General features: G+C 36.5%; 1 protein-coding gene across 1 annotated transcript in view; it reads right to left on the bottom strand.

The window, feature by feature from the left end:
* OTOGL (otogelin like) overlaps nucleotides 1-18,326 on the bottom strand; it is an 89,240-nt gene that overhangs the window by 60,349 nt on the left and 10,565 nt on the right. The window contains exons 7-21 of the mRNA XM_027680368.1: nucleotides 17,307-17,437; nucleotides 16,592-16,698; nucleotides 14,229-14,335; nucleotides 13,392-13,517; nucleotides 12,574-12,682; nucleotides 12,293-12,339; nucleotides 10,761-10,906; nucleotides 9,168-9,291; nucleotides 7,405-7,582; nucleotides 6,360-6,484; nucleotides 4,359-4,568; nucleotides 3,366-3,531; nucleotides 2,177-2,251; nucleotides 1,812-1,864; nucleotides 946-1,108 (exon numbers count right to left, since the gene is read on the bottom strand). Coding sequence (XP_027536169.1) covers nucleotides 946-1,108; nucleotides 1,812-1,864; nucleotides 2,177-2,251; nucleotides 3,366-3,531; nucleotides 4,359-4,568; nucleotides 6,360-6,484; nucleotides 7,405-7,582; nucleotides 9,168-9,291; nucleotides 10,761-10,906; nucleotides 12,293-12,339; nucleotides 12,574-12,682; nucleotides 13,392-13,517; nucleotides 14,229-14,335; nucleotides 16,592-16,698; nucleotides 17,307-17,437 — 1,867 coding nt within the window. The remainder of the gene's footprint in view (nucleotides 1-945; nucleotides 1,109-1,811; nucleotides 1,865-2,176; nucleotides 2,252-3,365; nucleotides 3,532-4,358; nucleotides 4,569-6,359; nucleotides 6,485-7,404; nucleotides 7,583-9,167; nucleotides 9,292-10,760; nucleotides 10,907-12,292; nucleotides 12,340-12,573; nucleotides 12,683-13,391; nucleotides 13,518-14,228; nucleotides 14,336-16,591; nucleotides 16,699-17,306; nucleotides 17,438-18,326) is intronic.

Raw genomic sequence — 18,326 nt, 5'->3', positions numbered from 1 at the left:
TGAGCCTAAAAGTCATAATGGGTTCAGAAATACCATTTAACAGTGAAAATATTACTAACTGCACTAAATGTTATACATTTAATTTTCCACCTAATAGCAAAATAAGTGTTTATTCTCTTATGTAATAACTTGGGATTTGGCTTGTCAGTACCCCAGTTATAGTTTATAATTCAGAAAATAATCAAGTAACATTTGATTTGAAATGGTATGACTGTGAGAGTAAGGATTTAAATTTGGGTTTTTAACTTTTATTTTAATTTCTTCAAATTTTTAAATGAACTTTCATGTCAATACTGCTAGTTCAAGTTCATGCAAATATCATGGTGATGTTTCAGTAAAAATTTACTAGTTTACTACTTGTACAGATTCATGTAATTTTTTGTGTCAAAAATAATTGTTCATTCTTATAACACTAATGGTCTTGAAAGCTAACTTCTCAGTTGAGGCAGAAGTTGTAGAGGACTACAGAATACCAGACAAGAACAATTAGTGAAATCTGTCCTTCACCAGTGCTTAGTCATCTAAGAACATCACAAGGTGCTGGAAGGGGAATTCTGGCAGTCTCATTACACTCTAATCTGCACACAACTGAGACCATTGGCTACACCGACAGTGAAATAAAATGGAATGTTGAGAAAAAACAGGGAGCAAGCTGGATATCTAATGGGTTAGTGGAGTCATGGTCTCTGCATGGAGAAACAGTGATACTTCAACTGAGGCAGGATTACAGCATGGAGCCTTACACCAGCAAGAAGGAGAAAAGGGCTCTTGAAGACAAAAGAAAGAGTTAGCCTTTTAACTGTTACTGTATGTTTATAGAACAATAGTTTCAAAATTAGAGGTGTGATACCACTGGAATTTAAAATGAAAAAAAAGCTATGCAGAGTTGAACTGTGGAAAAATTTGTATTTGGCTTGTGTTCCAGGTTGCTCCATCAAAGCTTACCCGGGGGGGCAAATGCAGCCACTTGCACAGGGTGGAGAGGGGACACAGGAGAAGTTCATGGCAAGGTTTGCACAAGAGATCCCACAATTCACACCCGCTGCTGGTAATCCAGGCACAGGAGATCTGCAGTCATAGTAGATTTTTCCATCTGGGCATATGTGAACTTCAAATGCAAAATTCAGGTTAGATGAGATCAACTGCTCTTTTACAGTGAAGGTTTTCTATTTGGTATTGTTCAGAAACTATTTATTTTAATGTACAGTGAGCCTACATTACAGTACACATAAGAATGCAATCTGAACAGAAGTTTACACCAAAATCTATATTACAGAGATATAAAATTAATATTTGTTCTAATGGAAAAACAAAGGCCAAAACATAATATTAAGCATCTGGATCTATGAACCCTGGATCTGATACACAGTTCATTCTTAAAGATGGAACAATTATGCCTTAGGTAGAAAGAATCTTTAGAAGTGGCATAATTTTGAGTGTACTGAAATCCCTTTTAAATTTATTAGAAATGCATTAAAAATTTACTTTCTAGAAATCAAGATCTTAAGGCTTCCTAAACGTGAATAGTGAGCCTAATTATAGGTATTCCCATGAGAACACATTGATCTAGAAGTCACACGCAATTATTTATTTTTTTAATTTCCCATGTGACTAGGTAGTACAATTTGTGCTTCAGAAAAAGAAAAAAAAAGAAAAAAAAAAACAGCTTGTGCTCTTTACTGCCTATTTTAAATAAGTTGTGACGTTAAGTATCTCATAATGAAAATACATATGAGGAGAAAACCAAATGACTATTCAATGTCAAAATCTTTCTCTGTGCAACTTCAATATGGGACAAGACTGTAAATGACCTGTGTTTTCTGTAGTGGCTTCAATACATTTCACTGTTCCGTTCAAACACTGACTGGAAAAGAAAAGGAAACCCAGGTTTATTCAAGGGGAAAATGTTTTGTAGCCACCATGTTTAAAAAGATAGTAGAACTCAACCCAATTTAAACAATAGAAATCAAAAGGAGAAAGAATTTTCCAGGTATCTTGTTAAAATAATCAGGTACATAATCCAATTTATATTAGGCTCCCTTTTACTAAGTGTGTAACAAAAATAAATTCTCAATACAGTAAACCTTCATTCTACATGAAAAAAATTCTCAAGTCTCTTAAAGTGGCATCCAAACTGTAATACACGAAAGATAAAACTCTTGGCACTCAAACCTACCAGGAGCCTGTTGGCGTAGAGAGGATTTCTCCAGGCTGGAGGGCTTTGCCCTTGTAATGACAATGACAGGCAGATCTGTTAAAAGAATATTCATGCATTTAGATACAAAAGCAAGATGAAATGGGATTTAAGGGCCATCCATTTATCAAGCTATTATGATAAGCAGGCCTTATAATTCATTACCTCAATCCTTGTATGTAACCTCAATCTTTCTTTGAAAGACAAAAATTTAATGATGACACTCAAACTGCACTGAAGTCAGTGGCAAAACTCCTATCATCTTCAACGAAGCCAGGATTTTCCTCAATCTCTGTATTATTTATTTGCTGTTTCTGTGTATTAATGTAATTTTTCTTCCCAGTTATGGGAGTAGAATGACAACATGTAGTTCCCATTCAAAGCATTGTCAAAATCATGGGATAGAGCAATTCTCATAGCAAAATCCATTAACTCTGTCTGTGATAAGAGCCAGATGGGTTAAAAGTAGCAATTGAATTACCTAGACACCATGCAAAAACATGTGATTAACAAGTTACCTTGCACTCTTTAATAGTTTGAGACAGTCTTTATCCCTATAGTATGAATTTTACTGTGCTTTCCAAAATATATGCTGCAATGAACAGAAATAACTCTGTACAATCTTGAAATTTATATAAATACCCATTCCAGTTTTTAATTCAGTATCTGAACTGAGTAACTACCCATGGTAGTAAGCTATAAAATTTTGGTACACAACATACAAAAACTATTTCCTCTCATTGATCATTTCCTTCCATTTAACTGAAGGGGTTTCCATTGTGAGACATAAAAAAAGACACTCCTAGCCACTCTTTCCATCCTACCCTTTACTTATGGATTGCTGTTACATAGATTCCTTCCAATTTTTTTCTGAAGTGTAAAAAACAAGGTTTTCATGTGAAAATGCTTTCCCATGAAGTAAAAAAGTTTCATCATTCTTCTCTAAAGCAGTTTGATATATCTGCTCTGAAGTGCAGTAGATTAATGTACACACAGCATCAGATGAGGCCCCGCTATTGATTAGTAAAAAAGAATATGAAATCTTCACGTATTGTTTGCTATCTTCTTTAGGCAGTCTACATCTTGAGGGAAACAGCAGAAAAGCTACTTTAAATCTCACTGGAAAGAGGAAAATGTGCCTATACATATATTCTATTTTCTTATGACTTACATTGATACACAAAAGTTGACCGACTCTTCAAAATATTTCCCATCAGGACAATTACATCCTTCTGCACAGTCATCACCACAGATATTTGCCACAGAAAGTGAAGCACAGGAGTGATTACAAAAAGAAGAGCACTGATGATAAAGCATACCACTGTGACACATTACAGCTGGAGGAGAGAGAGGGAGAGAGAAAGGAGAACAGCATACTCTTAATACATGAAAAATAGAAAACAAAGCGGTATCATGGGAGTGTAAAAAAAGCAAAGCAAAATGGTGTCTTGCTGAACTGGGTTTAGTTGAAAGGTAAGAGGAAAATATGCTGTTCTACTGATTCCTCAAGTTAGAAATGGTTAGATTCAGGTGGTTTTGTGTTAAACAATTCTTTGGCTGGAACTGTCTATTTTGTAAGCAGTGGGTGTCTTATATATGTTAAACAGGGCATCTATCTAGTAACTCAGGCTTCCAAGAAAAATAAAATGGTTCAGTTAAGGTTGAGGCATTACTGTATGGCTTAGAAACTGAAACGCAGGAGTTGGACTTTGATAATCCTTGTGGATCCCTTCCAACTCAGGATATTCTATGAGTCTGTGAAATGCCTTGTTTTAAATCATTACTGTATCCTGTTTGGCAATCACTGCCCAACCTCGGGTACCCCTCCCAGCCCAGCTTGCCTTCCCTTAGGGAACAGCCCCACTCCTGCCACTCCCTGACTACTTCAGCCTAATTGGGGCTTCCATATGACTTAGGGATTCAAAGAAGAAGTTTCAATTCTCTCTGTAACCAACAGAAAGGGAAAACGCTCCCTGTGAGCCAGCTCAGGGGCTCCAACTCAGATGCCTAATGTAAAGGCTATTATCATTCTCCCCGAGTACATCGTTATACCATGGCACAATCCTAGTTTCCAGGAAAAAAGATCAAGTACATTTTGTAGAATAGATATTTGTAGAATTTCAGATATTTCTAAAAGATATTCCATTATGGAAATGTTACTCACCACAGTAAGAAATATGAGATCTGAAGTCAACGATGACCCCATGCTTGCCACAGACGTAAGCATAGTGAGCCAAAGCGTTACACAAACAGCTGCTCCCACATTTGCACGCGTCAAAGCGGCACAGTTGGTAGTACAACCCTGGACTGATGTAGGCATGGCAGGGAGCAAAAACATCTTGATTGATGATATCACAGTGAGATGCATACTCAGCTAAGACAAGATGACATTGTTTTAGCCAGATCCATTTTAATTTAACAGTTAGTCAAATGAATAGCACAGAATATTAAAACCAAATATAGCCGGCTGTGCAATAAAAACGTGCATACAATGTCTTTCTGCAAAATTCTATAGTTTAAAACTGATATTGTAAGCAACTCCCTCAACAATAAACTCCACTTAAGATAAAAATAACTATACTAAAACAATTATGCATTCCTCTAATAGTACAGGAAATTTAAATGCCAAAATAATATATTTCAAAAGAGTAGTTAGAAGAGTCCTTCAAAGTTTGGAATATGTTTCTTTGTACTTGACATTTCATTTAGCTTTAAAATCAACAATGGCCATATACTTTTTAGCATGTGGACTCAGGAAGTATTACAAACTAGAGCTCGAGGGCACGCAAATCCCAAGTTGGCCATATATTTTCTAGGACCAGCAAACCCTCCTCTGAACACTGAGGTGCACTACCATCACAAGTGGTGGAATATCTAAGGAACACCACTAGTGTGGATCATATTTAAGCCACTTTGCTGCTAAAATAGTGTCCCTACCCTTCAGACTCTCTGTTCATTTCCACATACACACAATGGCACAAGGATTTCACATTTTATAGAGTCTCTCAGAAAACTAGATCCAAGGACTGAACTTGACTTGGTTGAAAATTAACCAGACAAAAGAAGTAAACACACAAACAATCATTGATTTTTAGTTTCATCAGATCAAGATCATCATAGACCTGGAAAAGATGCTTGTGCTTGTAGCATGGGGCAGATCACGTTATTCTCTACTGCTTTTTCCCAGTGATTGTTACAGAATTGTCGGGAAATTCAGGCTGGAAAGGACCCTCAGAAGGTCATGTTGTCAACCCTCCTGCTCTAAGCAGTTTACATTTATGTCAAACTCCACTTTCACTGAGGCAGCACATAACTGAAGGTGAGGCATAAAGGATCTTGGAAAGAGCTAACTTAGCTGAGACATACTGCTTTAGAAGACAGACAATGTGGAAGGCATAAAAAGTCTTAGAATGCCCCACATTGTTGGAGGTTTAGGGTTATTCTAGGCTTGCTCCCATAGGCTCTAAATATGGATAAATCACACATCTTTAGGAAGGTCTTATGTCTGAAACATTAAAAACATTAGACTACATTCTGTCAGAATTGGCCACTACAGCCTACCCATTGTCTTCATTAATTGAAAAGGACAGCAATGCAAAAAGGAGACAGTGAAAGTTCAACAGAAACCATAGGCATGCCAACCAGCCAAAACTAAATCTTTACTCAAGAATTTGAACAAATCCAAGGCTCTCAGTTTATTGCTTCAGTTTTTCTCAGAGAACATAGATGGAGGATAAGGAAACTTTTAATGCAACAAGCATGGAGAAGCCAAAGACAGGACTTTCAATCTGAACACTTTCTCCTGTACTTTCTTGTTGATCTACAAACATGCATCTACAAATATCTTTCCTCTTGACTGGCATAATTTACATAATTCTGTCTAGCACTCTGCATGTGTATTAGACAGCAGAATTTAGTAATCGCAGCCAGTACACTCAGCACTAAATTATCAACTAGCTTGTACTTATCAAGTACTTGCTTCATTTTACATGCCATATGTATGGGAAGAATTGTCTTTGGAAAATAAAAAAAAAGGAGAGAGAAATGGTGCACATCTAAACCTGAAGTTGAAATACATGTATGTGCAACTTCTCCACAGAGAAAACATAAAATGTCCCATAATAATAAGATACACCTAATTCCAGACTCCCATGTGAAAACATACCATTTTGCTGATTAACGTTACAGGGATCAACCACAGGAATATTGATAGGCACGGAGCAAGCTGAGGAAACTTTCCATGCATTGGCATGAAGTTGTGGGGTCCCTTCAATCATCCCTGCTGGAGACCTGAAAGGAAAAGATCAACACTACAAGCATCCTGCTGGCCTTGGGGACTACATGGGCAAGAATGCAAGAACATTAAAAAGGCTTAGATGCATAGTCACATTGAAAAATCAGCACACCAAAAGAATTTCCACCTGTGAGGTATAAAAGAAGAGAGGGCATGTGAAACTTCTTCCTCAATATTTTAGTCATGTGAAAACAATCTTACACGAAAAGTCTGCCTTCACTTAGGCTTAATTTAAGTACTCTGAAATTAGTTGGAGGAGACATTAATGAGAGGAGATTTGGCCTTTATTCAAGCATGTAAATGGGGTGACCTGTTAGCCAATTTTGGTGTTCTATAGCAGGGCTGTTTGCATTTTGATGCTGGCTTGCACCAAGTATTTCAAAAGCATTTATTATTGCTAGACAAGATTTGTGACATTATAGCTTGAGGAACTTTGGAGGAAATAAGGTAAAAGAATAAGAAAAGTGTGCTCTTCTAATTAAAATATTTCTGTAGTTCAGAATTACATTTTTTTTACATTATAAATTGACGTGGAGGAAAAATATCAAGCAGAAGTAAGTGTGAACTATGTGAGGATGATACAAGTAGTATCACCCACTCTTTTTGCCAGTGCTCATGTATTTGCTCTGAAGATAAGGGAGCATCCAGGAAGGGAAAAGTGCGTTAAAGCAATATCATCAACCCATACTTTCTATAAATAATACAGTAGCTTTCTATAATTACTTAGCAAAACATCTTAGAATGCCTGAATGCATGACTTTCAGATTTTAAAAAGTGACAACCATTTTAGTTAAGAGATTTTTTTATGGGTTAGTTTAATAATGTTTGAGCATGTCAATGAAATTAAATAATCGGATGATTATGTTCAAAAAACTTTTCATTTAGACACAATCTAAATGCACAACATGCAACTTACAGAAAATCATCTCTTAAATTCCCATTGTACGTTCCACATAGCCCTAATGTTCTTCTTTTCCATCTGACATCAACTTGAACATAGATCCTCTCTCCATCTTTAGCAAACAGTATCTTCAAACCAAAACTAGTTTTCAGTTGAACAAAGAAAGAGGATATATTCTGAATTTCAATAGCCCCTGAACACAGCAAAAGAAAAAGAAAAACAAAGTCACTGAAATCTAACATCCAGGTTGCAATGGTTTACTCATTAAACAAAAAAGATTTTGAAAACTCAGAAATAAAATGAGAAACTATGTACAACCTCATCATCAGCCAAATATCCGTACCCACTCTCTATCTGAGCTTATTTCCATTAACAACAGAAATCAGGAATTGCAATTACTGTCAACAATAAAAAATGTCTCATCTTTCTGTACCTGTGAGCCTGTGAGTTATCTAGGAACCACACTTGCTTTTTTTTTTTTTTTAATTTTAGAAGAAAACACTGCAACTGCAAGCCTCTGGTTCATTTCTTAGTCTCCATGGATATTATAAAGTTAATTAACAGGTATCTGTGAAGTGTAATCTTTAGATAGAAGGTTCTCTCTACCTCTATTGATATGACATCAGTATAGCTCCTTACTTGGACTGTATGAGCCCCTATCAAATTCCCAGCTTTCCTTCCCAGCAAATCCATTATGTGAGGAAATGGAAATTTCACAGTCACAGCATTCATTTGCTATCATTGTTGGGCTACTTGCAGCTGTAGGCTAAAAGTGGATCTACCTTCACAAGCAGCCTCTATGCACACACACATACATCCTTAGGTGCATAAACTGAGAAAAGGAAGATAAAATGCTTAAGGATGTTCTTAGTCAATAAGACTTACTGGATACACACAATTATCAAGCATGTGACACCAAAAGATTTGTCATAGATTATATTTGTTGCAGACTGTGGAGACAGAGAAGAAAGTAAGTAGGGACTGATTCAAAAGAAATAAAATGAAATTACCAAAGAAATTAGGAAGCAGAACTATCAACATAACAGAAGGCATAATAAGCTATTTAACTCATTGCCATAGGAAGCCTTGAATGCCAAAAGCAGCACTGTGGTTGTAAAAATTCAACGAAGAAAGAACATAGCTGCAACCAACAGCACAAACTCCCTAAACTCTGTTTTTCTGGAGTCTGGAGAAGGGCTTTAATCCCACTTTACTTTTTCAGAAAGAGACTAAAAATCCAGTAACTGGTTCACTATAATTTACAAAATTTAACAATATTATTTTTACCTTCAGTGCCTAATATTATAACATGTTTTTAAGGCTGATTTATTTTACTATCCTTTTCAAAAGGGTGAAGTAACCTATCTGAAATCACAATATAAGTCAGCACTGATATCCATGTAGATCCCATGAAGCACATGGATTCTATTCCATGCTATTTATTCTAAAAAGCTTTAAACAAGCTAGACCTTAACATCAGCATCTCTTCAACTTCTCTCTTTTTCTTACCTCCTTCTCCCTAAACACAAACAAAATGAGTGGAAATTCTAGGTACTATGCAAGATAAGATGCAAAGAAATAAAGGCATAATGGACTGTTTCACAGATTTTAAAATTACATTTCTATAATTATTACTAAAGTTCTAAGAAGTGATTGTACACTTCATAAGTTAGGTTTGAAGAATTCCCTTTTCATAGACAGATTTTATTTAAAAGTTTTGGAGAATATGAGAGACAGATTGTGAACCATGGTAAAATTCTTCTCTATGCACTTCTTACCATTGACGTTTAAAACTTGATTAGGGACAGTTTGGACTTGACCATATCTTGTGAGAGTTACTTGTTTCCTCACATCATCTTCAAGAACTAGTGTTATAGACTCAATGCAGGTGTGGTCAAAGTTCTAAGTAGAAACAAGTTTCACCATCAGAAACAGGCAGTGAAATTAATACTACCGTGGAAAATAAAACCAAACAAACAGGGGGAAAAAAACATTTGTATAGACAGAACTGTCATTAGGTAAATCAGTTGTAAACTATCACTCAAAGCATTAAACATTTTAGCTACTGTGGCAGTCTAGTAGTAAGTGGACAGAGGTCTCTAAGTACTATTACTGCATTCAACATGCCATACTTGCATGGCCACCCAGGGTACGGCTCATTGGTGGGTTAACCAGTGTTTGAGCCAGAGTCTGATCCCATCTATATCAAGCTGGTGCAATCAGACCACAAATTCAGCAATGCAGGAAAAAAAACTCTTGCATACATGAAGGTGCTTCCCATCTAGAAATGTAGTGATGATCTCTGAATGTAGACCAGAAGGATATAAATTCTCCAGAATTATATTACAATAATTGATAAATATCTATCTACATCATTTTAGCGTGCAATCCAAGAAAAATTTATGAACCTAAATACAGGACAAAAGGTGACATATAATCAGCTTAAACTAACTGTCTTACGCTCCCCAGGGGCCCCTCTGTTTTCATCCAAAAACTTTTCAAGGTGCCTAGAGTTGTGCAAAGTGTTGTTTCCAGTGGCACCCTTGTCTCTCAGTGGCTACCTAACTAACCATTCCATGCTTGAGGCCACCTGAAATGCAGAAACAGTAGTCTCAACATCTATGCAGAAGAAGGAGGTGCTTACAAAAAAGGCAGAGACATCAGCTCATAGTCTAGCTTTTGAAAGGAAACAAGAGACAGCCCCATAGCAGGGCAGCTTCCATGCATTGCTCCCTGCCGATGAGTTCAGACATGCCTGCCCTCAGCACACGGGAGCTGTGAGTCACAGTCTCAGAGGCCCTTCTCCTGAGAGTCTAAGTGACTAACAGCATCATTAAATCCACTCTCACAAATATGTACTTTTTATAAGCACCTTTACTCCCAAAGCATATTGTTGGATGCCTGTCAAAATACTTTCAAACAAATACATGTGGTGGCTTATCTCATTGATAGTTTTCTAAAAGGCACTGTTTCAACAAATTAAATATGTTATAATGTATCAAATAAAAATCTAAAGCTACCAAAAAAAAATCTCTTGCCTAACTAGTAGTGTATTAAACCTGCTCAGTGCTGCTAGCAGAAGCTTTTCCAAAGCCTAAGACTTTTTTGGTACCATAACTGAAGATATTTATAGTTTTTTAATGTGCCTAAATTAATTACTCTTTAGACTTTAACCCTCTAAAGATGCAGTTGATTTTACAAAGGGCAATACAACTTGTAGCAATACAAATACTACCAAAAAAAAAAGCTGATTGTTTCAGTTTACGTTTGCTATTAAACATAACCAGTAGTTTACAGTAGAACTTACACAAAATTACCTGAAATATGGATATATCCATTTGTTTCAACATTTCAAGAAAAATGTGGCTTACCTGCCCACAGGGTGCTTTCTGTAAAGTAATTGTGAATTTGTTTTTCCCACTGCCTTTTACCAAAATGTACTGGCAAATCCCAAGAAAGGTAAAATGACGCCCATCAAATGTTGTGAAATGAGAGCTACCTGTGATGGAGCACTCAGCTTGAAAGAGAAAGAATAAACAAGAATGTTCACTTCCATAAGAATGTATCATTATTCTTTAAATTATGTAAGAGAGATAAAAAATAAACTTTCTCCTTACTTCTAAGAACATAATCCAGGTTAACTTTAATCTGTCTAGCTATAATGGCATTTAAAAACTAAGTATGCTAGAGACATCTACTTCCATCAGATACCATCTCATATTGCACACTCCAATGTGCAGCATCTTTTGGCTCTAACTAGGTGAGATGCCTTTGAGTTACAAGTTCTCTAAAATACAAGAGATTTTTCCCTTTATTACAATTCAGAAATATCCTAGAATCTTCCTCTCAGCATCTTTTTCCACGACTGAGCGTGAAAGAGGACAAGCTTCTTTCTCCATCCTTCTAGGTACTATGGCACTGCTTGTTACCACAGGTATGAAGAAGCTGCAGGTGTCTCTCATAAGGGGACATTTTTTTTTTCTAGCTCAAATCAGGAATGCACTGCTGAAGCAAGTCTCCAGCTCAACCCCCCTTACTGCACTTCTATTTATGCCACAGGGAAGCATCAAAGCACGTGAACTAGATTTACTTTGGCTGCAGCTACTGCAGGAGGTGCTCTGTGGGAGCACATTTAACCTGCTTCTGCTACTAACATCAATTCAGTACCAGGCTAGAGTAGTCATAATTAACCCCCCCCACCATGCACACACAACACACACGAGACATATGAAGTCGTTCTCGATGTCAACTGTTTTACACTACAGATCCATACTGTCAAGCCTTGCTTAGCAATTGTTAAGTCTTACTACTTCATACAGAGAGGGATCCTTAATTTGTAAAAAAAATATCTTTTTCACACATTTCATAGTATAATCTTGTCTAAGACACAGAACTGTCAAGGGAGTTTCATTCCCTCACTGCTGCATGTTCCTCTGTGTAACTCATTAGAGAGAATGCTATCTTTAAAGATAAGAATCATTATCCAAACATAAACTGCTGTTACAAGAGAGAAAATGCAGCACACTGAGCATCAGAATGATACTTTTCTTATTACTTGCATTAAAGTTGCACCTAGAAGTGAGGAGATCCTTATACCTGGCCTAGGTACTGCACATGCAGTAGAAATATACCACCTGTGACAAAGAACATTGAGCATACCACAGGAGATAGAAAACAAGAAGTGGATGTAGCACATTGAGGTAGGGCTCCAAGTGGGAAAAAGTAGGATAAGTATGGTCAGGCTTCCCTTTAGTCGGCCCGCTGCTACTCTCAATATCCATCTGCTTAATCTTCCTTCTTAAAGTAGCAGCCCAAACCCTTGTATCACATTTGGTTCTGTTGTCTTCTGAAAAGTTTATCCTTTTTGTTGTGAGGAGAGAAAAGTATAATGAAATACAAATACCTGGGCAATCATGATCGGTGCAGTTCCAAATGCCACCAACACAAATACTAAAAAGAAAAATCACAAAACAGAATTTCAGTGTTCTGATCTTTAGCAAAAGAAGTAGTTTGAGTTAATATGCCTTGAATTCCCACTTTCCATAGAATAGCCTGCTTATTTTAGTGATATACAGGGCTCAGACTGTAAAACATAGATACTATTATTTAAAATGGAAATGTGACTATGATGTTAAACTATGGACAGCAGTCACAGAGAGATGAAGCACAAAGGCTTTCACATACCAGTTGCTACATTCTTGTTCAATTTTTGAGCCTACAGGGAAAGCAGTTCCATGATAAGTACAAGGACAATTCGACAAAGAGATACAAGTTCCATTTTCCATAATGAGACCTATTGGGAGAGAAGTGAATAAATGAGATAAAAAACAAACTAACAAACTCCAGATCACTGCTCTTCCCCTATCTGACATTTAAATCTGCCAGAAGGTGATCTCACCAGTCTTAGACAAGAACCAGCAAAAACAGTCGCCCAGCGAGTGCAGAGAGCTCAGAGTGATGACCTCAGAGTGAAGTTCTCTAAAAAGCAGTTGTCACTGTGAATCGTTGCTTTATGAAAAATGTCTGCTTTAAGCATGTAAAACTGTACAGGCTCAAAAATTAAAAGATTCTGAAATCTCATTATCTTTAGTCCTTCTAAATAGGACTGTTCATAGTCTAGTCAATAATTTTTGTTGAGTACAGATCTCAGAAAGTTTCATGTCTTGTACTAAGCAAGACAAATTCTGTTTAAGCAAAATTTCTATAGATTTTGGAATAATTCAAATAAAGTGGACTAAATCTATGCAACATCTTATTGTAGGAAGCATTAGTAATGGCTCCAGATTGTAACTGATATTGCAAGCTGACACATCTTTGTATTCTAGAGAAATGTTTAGCATGCAATGAAAGGAAGAATTACAGTGACAATAATAACAGCTAGGGCAGAATTTACAATATTCGTATTTTCAGGATTCAATTTTAAGCACGGTCTATTTAGACTTTATGATGATGTTGGGTACCAGATTTACATTATTTTTTCATGTAACATTGACAGTATTTACCATCTGGACAGTAACAGCCATCTAAACAGTGCAAGTTGCTGCCAAGACAATCTTTTTCAAATGTGCAGGTTGGTGGACAACAACTGATACAGTCACGGTGAACAAAGCTGTCTTCACATTTCTCAGCTAGAAAAAAACCCCATGGTATATTGAACATTAGTGCAATTTTTTCTTTCCATGCTGGAAAACCCCCCTCTGTCAAAGAAACAGTTGTGCAGTGCTTCTGGTATAGGTAGTTAATCAGATAAAGTACAATGGATGTTTTGGAGGAGTTTTAACTGATTACCTATGGTGAACCTCTCAACAGTATTTAAGCCTTTCTTTATCAAATTCTTATACCACCCCTCCAAAATAAGTTAGAATTTCTGTGACAGAGGAATATGTGCTCATATCTCAGCTAGCTCAAAGCCCTGTGCAGGAGTTGCATAACTGAGCTGCAGTTGATGGGTGGTGGTGATAATTAGAAGGAGCTGGATTAACTAAGTTAATTCTGTTATAGGGCCAGTAGAGGCTGAAAGGTCTTCTGGGACAAGGAGCAATAACAGATCTCCACAGATGTTTGTTCTTCGTCCTAGAATATTATCAGCACACATGACTTTTCTAGTAATCTGCACAAACAAGAATTTTGTATGGATGTAAATCATATCACAATGGAGTTAAAATATTCTTCTAGCAAGTCATTGACTTCATTGTTTGCCACCAATAGTGAAACTGGTGATCAACTTCAGTATCAGGTCTGAGTCCTATAGTGACAAATGTTAGCAAGGTGGAATTATTTTAAATTAATACATGTGATATCTCAAAATTCACATAGTATGCTTTATTAAAGAGTCTTACTACAGGCAGGAAAGTCATCCCTCCAGTCCCGCACCGGGGACCCAGCGTGAGAGCATGCTCTAGCGTACTCTGTCACTGCCCTGCAGTATGTTTCATCATCATCCACTCTGAAATGATAAAATAACAGAGTAATCACGGAACTCAAATCCCATCTACAAATTTCTGCCATGGGACATTGCACAGGATATTTCACACATAGCTGACACCACTCAGTCATAATGGTACACAGCGAAAATATAAAAAGGAACGAGCTGTACTGAATACACTGTTGTGTTTTTATCATTTGATCTCACAAAAAGTTGTTTCATTTTAATATTACAACAATGAGCAAAAACACTAATCTATTATAAAAACAAAAAAATAAAAAATGCTGTTTATGATGAAAGAGAAACAGGACCTCTTCTTGAAGACAATGGACAACTCAACAGTCTCAAGATCCCCATGTCAGGCTCTCTCCCTCTTGCATGATGTAGAAACTCTGACCTACACTGACAAAAGACATTCTGATCCAGGAACTTCAAATTTCCAATTACCTGTAAGATGGTTGACTTAGGTGAGAACCCTGTTGGTGGACTCCTGACCTTGTGCTGAAGTGCTCAGAACCAGAAGCATTATCCACTGAATACTGTGCACAGGCTCAGGTATTTACAACACAACACAACACAACAAAGTCAATATCTCTGCCTTAGTCTGTACAGAAGAAGTTTACAGTGCACTTTTACTAGGATCAGGTAAAGAGACATTCATTAAGGTTTAGGTAAGTTCAGAATGTATTCAGATGTAAGTCCAATACAGTGAAATATCACCAACCTTTTGTTACTGTGAAAGTCCAACAACTCACATCACTTACTGTGGGGGATTTGATGCCAAAATAGACTAGTCATAACATGACATTTCTGTTATAAGCATGACTGAGACAGATCAACTGAGTTTGCCTGTCAGCATACAAGATCATGATTCCAAAATTAATGGTCTTAAGAATATGTTATATTGTGTTTGTATTCTGCTTTCAACACATCTGTTATCAAATCAAACAGCACTATACTCTTTGTTACAGTAATCAGTCTCTCCAGCTCTCCTTATCTAATCCAATTAAATGGGTCTTAGTAGAAAGAATACTTGGCATATACTATGGCCCCACAAAAAACTTCATAAACTGACTAAGCCACAAGAAGAGAGGTCTCTTTTACAAACAAAATAAGCCTAAATTAATGAGACACAGAAACTTCAAGGTTTTTAACATCCACACAGTTGACATCAACACACAGCAGCATTTTGACAAAAAAATCCAATCCCTCTTAACATCACCGCACTGATTCAATATCCTATTTAAAATTTGAAAATTTGCTTTTCATTATTCTTCAAAAGCCACAGTAAACTCCTGAGTTACAAAGAAACCATATAGAAGGAACTCTTCTCCAAGTGAAATCAATGTACGGATCATAAACATTAGGAAGGACACTTTGGATATTTGCCTACAAATACAAAGTCTTCCATCTTGAATCTATGGTACCTCAGAATCCATCAAAAATGAACTAACAAGTTGTAATGGATTATACTGAGACATCTTTATGTTTAGACTTGTGATCCTTTCTGTATGTTTTTGATTAAATTGTTAATACTCTGAGAGGGTCATAATAGTATCTCGTAAAAATCCTGCTATTTATGACAATTACTTCTTAATTTGAAAACCTTACTGCAAAGGAAGTGGTACACTGCTCAGTTACCTATTCAATTACTGGACTACAAATTTAACTTGAATGACACAACCTAATCACGAGTCTGGAGAGCTAAGGGAAAAATAACAGGTTGCATACAATGCTAGCAGCTGAGGGGGTGTGACTCCCACCAAAGCAAATGCGAGTTGAATTTCTTTTGACAACTCTGAATTTACATATGTAAAACCATTTTGTTAAAATTCTACTTGTTTGAACCATAGTGATTACTCATAAAAAACAGTCCAACTGCATCAGACAGATGGTCCAGCTCCTCCAGTATTGTTGTTATGTCTCAGTAGTATCATCATGTATTTTTGTTTTGGGCCCTCCAGATACAGATTTCAGGTTTTTTGTGATTAGCAGTTCATCTTTTGTCATTAGTTATTCTCCATGGATTTATCTTCCATTTATTTGTCTAGTATTCCTTGAATACATGTAAGCCCTTAGCAATTAAAATATCCCTTGGCGGGCTGGTTCTGTGCCCTTTGTTTCCACACTAAATCACCCCCTGAGAAAGCCCATCTCTTTCTTTTTGAACTTGGTTCTTCTTAACTGCCCTCAGCGTTGTTCCATTCTGGTCTCACGCAAAAGCATTGGCATTCATTTCACGTGTCAAAACTAAATATACAAGAACTCCAGCCTTACCTGCAAAGATCATTCATACAGCTTGAAATATAAGAATACGGATCTATACTTTCATGACAGCTGAGAAAAGGAAACTGTAGGAATATTTGGCACTTGAGGAATATGTCCTGTGCATTAAGAAGAATCGGTAAACGACAGTTAGCCAATACTTTCTGTACAGGCATAATTCTCTTTAGCTTTGTTTCCCTAATATAGGATCCTTTATATCCCCATTAAACTTTGAGAATCTTGCAGTCTCAGTTTATTATTTTATCTCTTTTATTACTCTTCCTAAAATTTGCCCTCTCTGCCTAGGCATGCTGCTCCTAAACTATCTGGGATGAAAGAGTGTGAAATGAGAAAAAGAAGCATTTTGTGTCACTGCAGGAGCTGACCATGCTATTTTGCAGTATTTCACAATTGCCAAAATAATGAGGTGTAAGATGCCAGGACTGGAAACTGAACCCAAGTTTAATGTAGTAATGAAGAGCTCTGCCAGCAGACTGGTGCCACTTGGCACATCCTGTCTGAGCCTTTGTACTTTTAAGCTAAATATATGAAGAACTCCCTACCAACAGCCCTGATCTGAGTCTTTGCTTTCTCAAAGCCTCAATGCATTTAAGCTTTTTTCAACATGGTGTATATTGCTAGATTCTTGTACCATCACTAGGCAGCAAATATTAAGAATATATGTATATGTATATGTATGTATATATATAAAGTATGATTAATTTACCTCAGTGGATTCTCCATTAGCTGAGCAAGGACTGAAAAAATCTGAGGCAGTAGGTACACAAGCTACATCACCTGAGGATTGCACAGCCCAACTATTTGCAAATTCAGCAATGTCTTCTGTATAATCACCTACTGCATGAAAACATTGGGAGAACAACAATGAAAAAGTTGTCAACACAAATACAAAAGACGTCTTTGAAATTTCTAATCATTTTTCAATGTGTTCATAATCTCAATTACAAATGTTTTCAGAGTATGAATGGTGAAGAAAAACGTTATTTTTCTTTTTTTATTTCAGATTGCATTTTATAATACATTTACATAAAAACATTAAAAAACATGACAAGGTGTTGGTTTGGGTTTTTGTAAGTGCCATTACCGATAATTTTATAACAAATATATAAATTGTATATTTGTTATAAAACAAATATACAAGTATATTTGTATAACAAATATAACTTGTATAACTTGTATAACAAATATACAAGTGTAATGCATTGAATACTTAAGAAAAAATACATTTCTTTGAAACATTTAAGGCTTTCATCATGTTTCACAGAGGTTAGTTAGTGCTATTATCTCCCTCCTTTTCCCTTGTTGCAGAAAAGCCCTACAACAAACATACCACAACACACCCAGCTCTCCTCACAGCATAAGCATAGGAGAACTAATAAACAAGATGCATGACTAGAAGTCATGGCAACAGGTTAAGATACATGGACATACAAGAAGGTTGGCAGCAAAGAAACAGACCCAAATTTCCCATATATTTGCAGCAAGAACTAAATATTGCATTTTCTCTACATTCTTTATTATGTTAAAAAGGGTATATTGCCTCCACCTTGAAGAACCTTATAGTAATTAGTATCTGTGCTATGGTTATTTATGTCTATGAATGGTTAGGAGCTAGGATATTGAAATGAAATCAGCTAGAGGGTTTTTTTCACAGAGCTGTACTACTAGCTGTACTTCTAGCACAAGAAGTACAGAGTTGGACACTGCAGTGTGGAAAGCCAGAAAA

Source organism: Neopelma chrysocephalum, unplaced genomic scaffold (assembly GCF_003984885.1).
Source record: "Neopelma chrysocephalum unplaced genomic scaffold, ASM398488v2 Primary Assembly neopelma1_59, whole genome shotgun sequence".
NCBI classification, from domain to species: Eukaryota; Metazoa; Chordata; class Aves; order Passeriformes; family Pipridae; genus Neopelma; species Neopelma chrysocephalum.
This window is presented reverse-complemented; position numbering and strand designations above follow the sequence as displayed.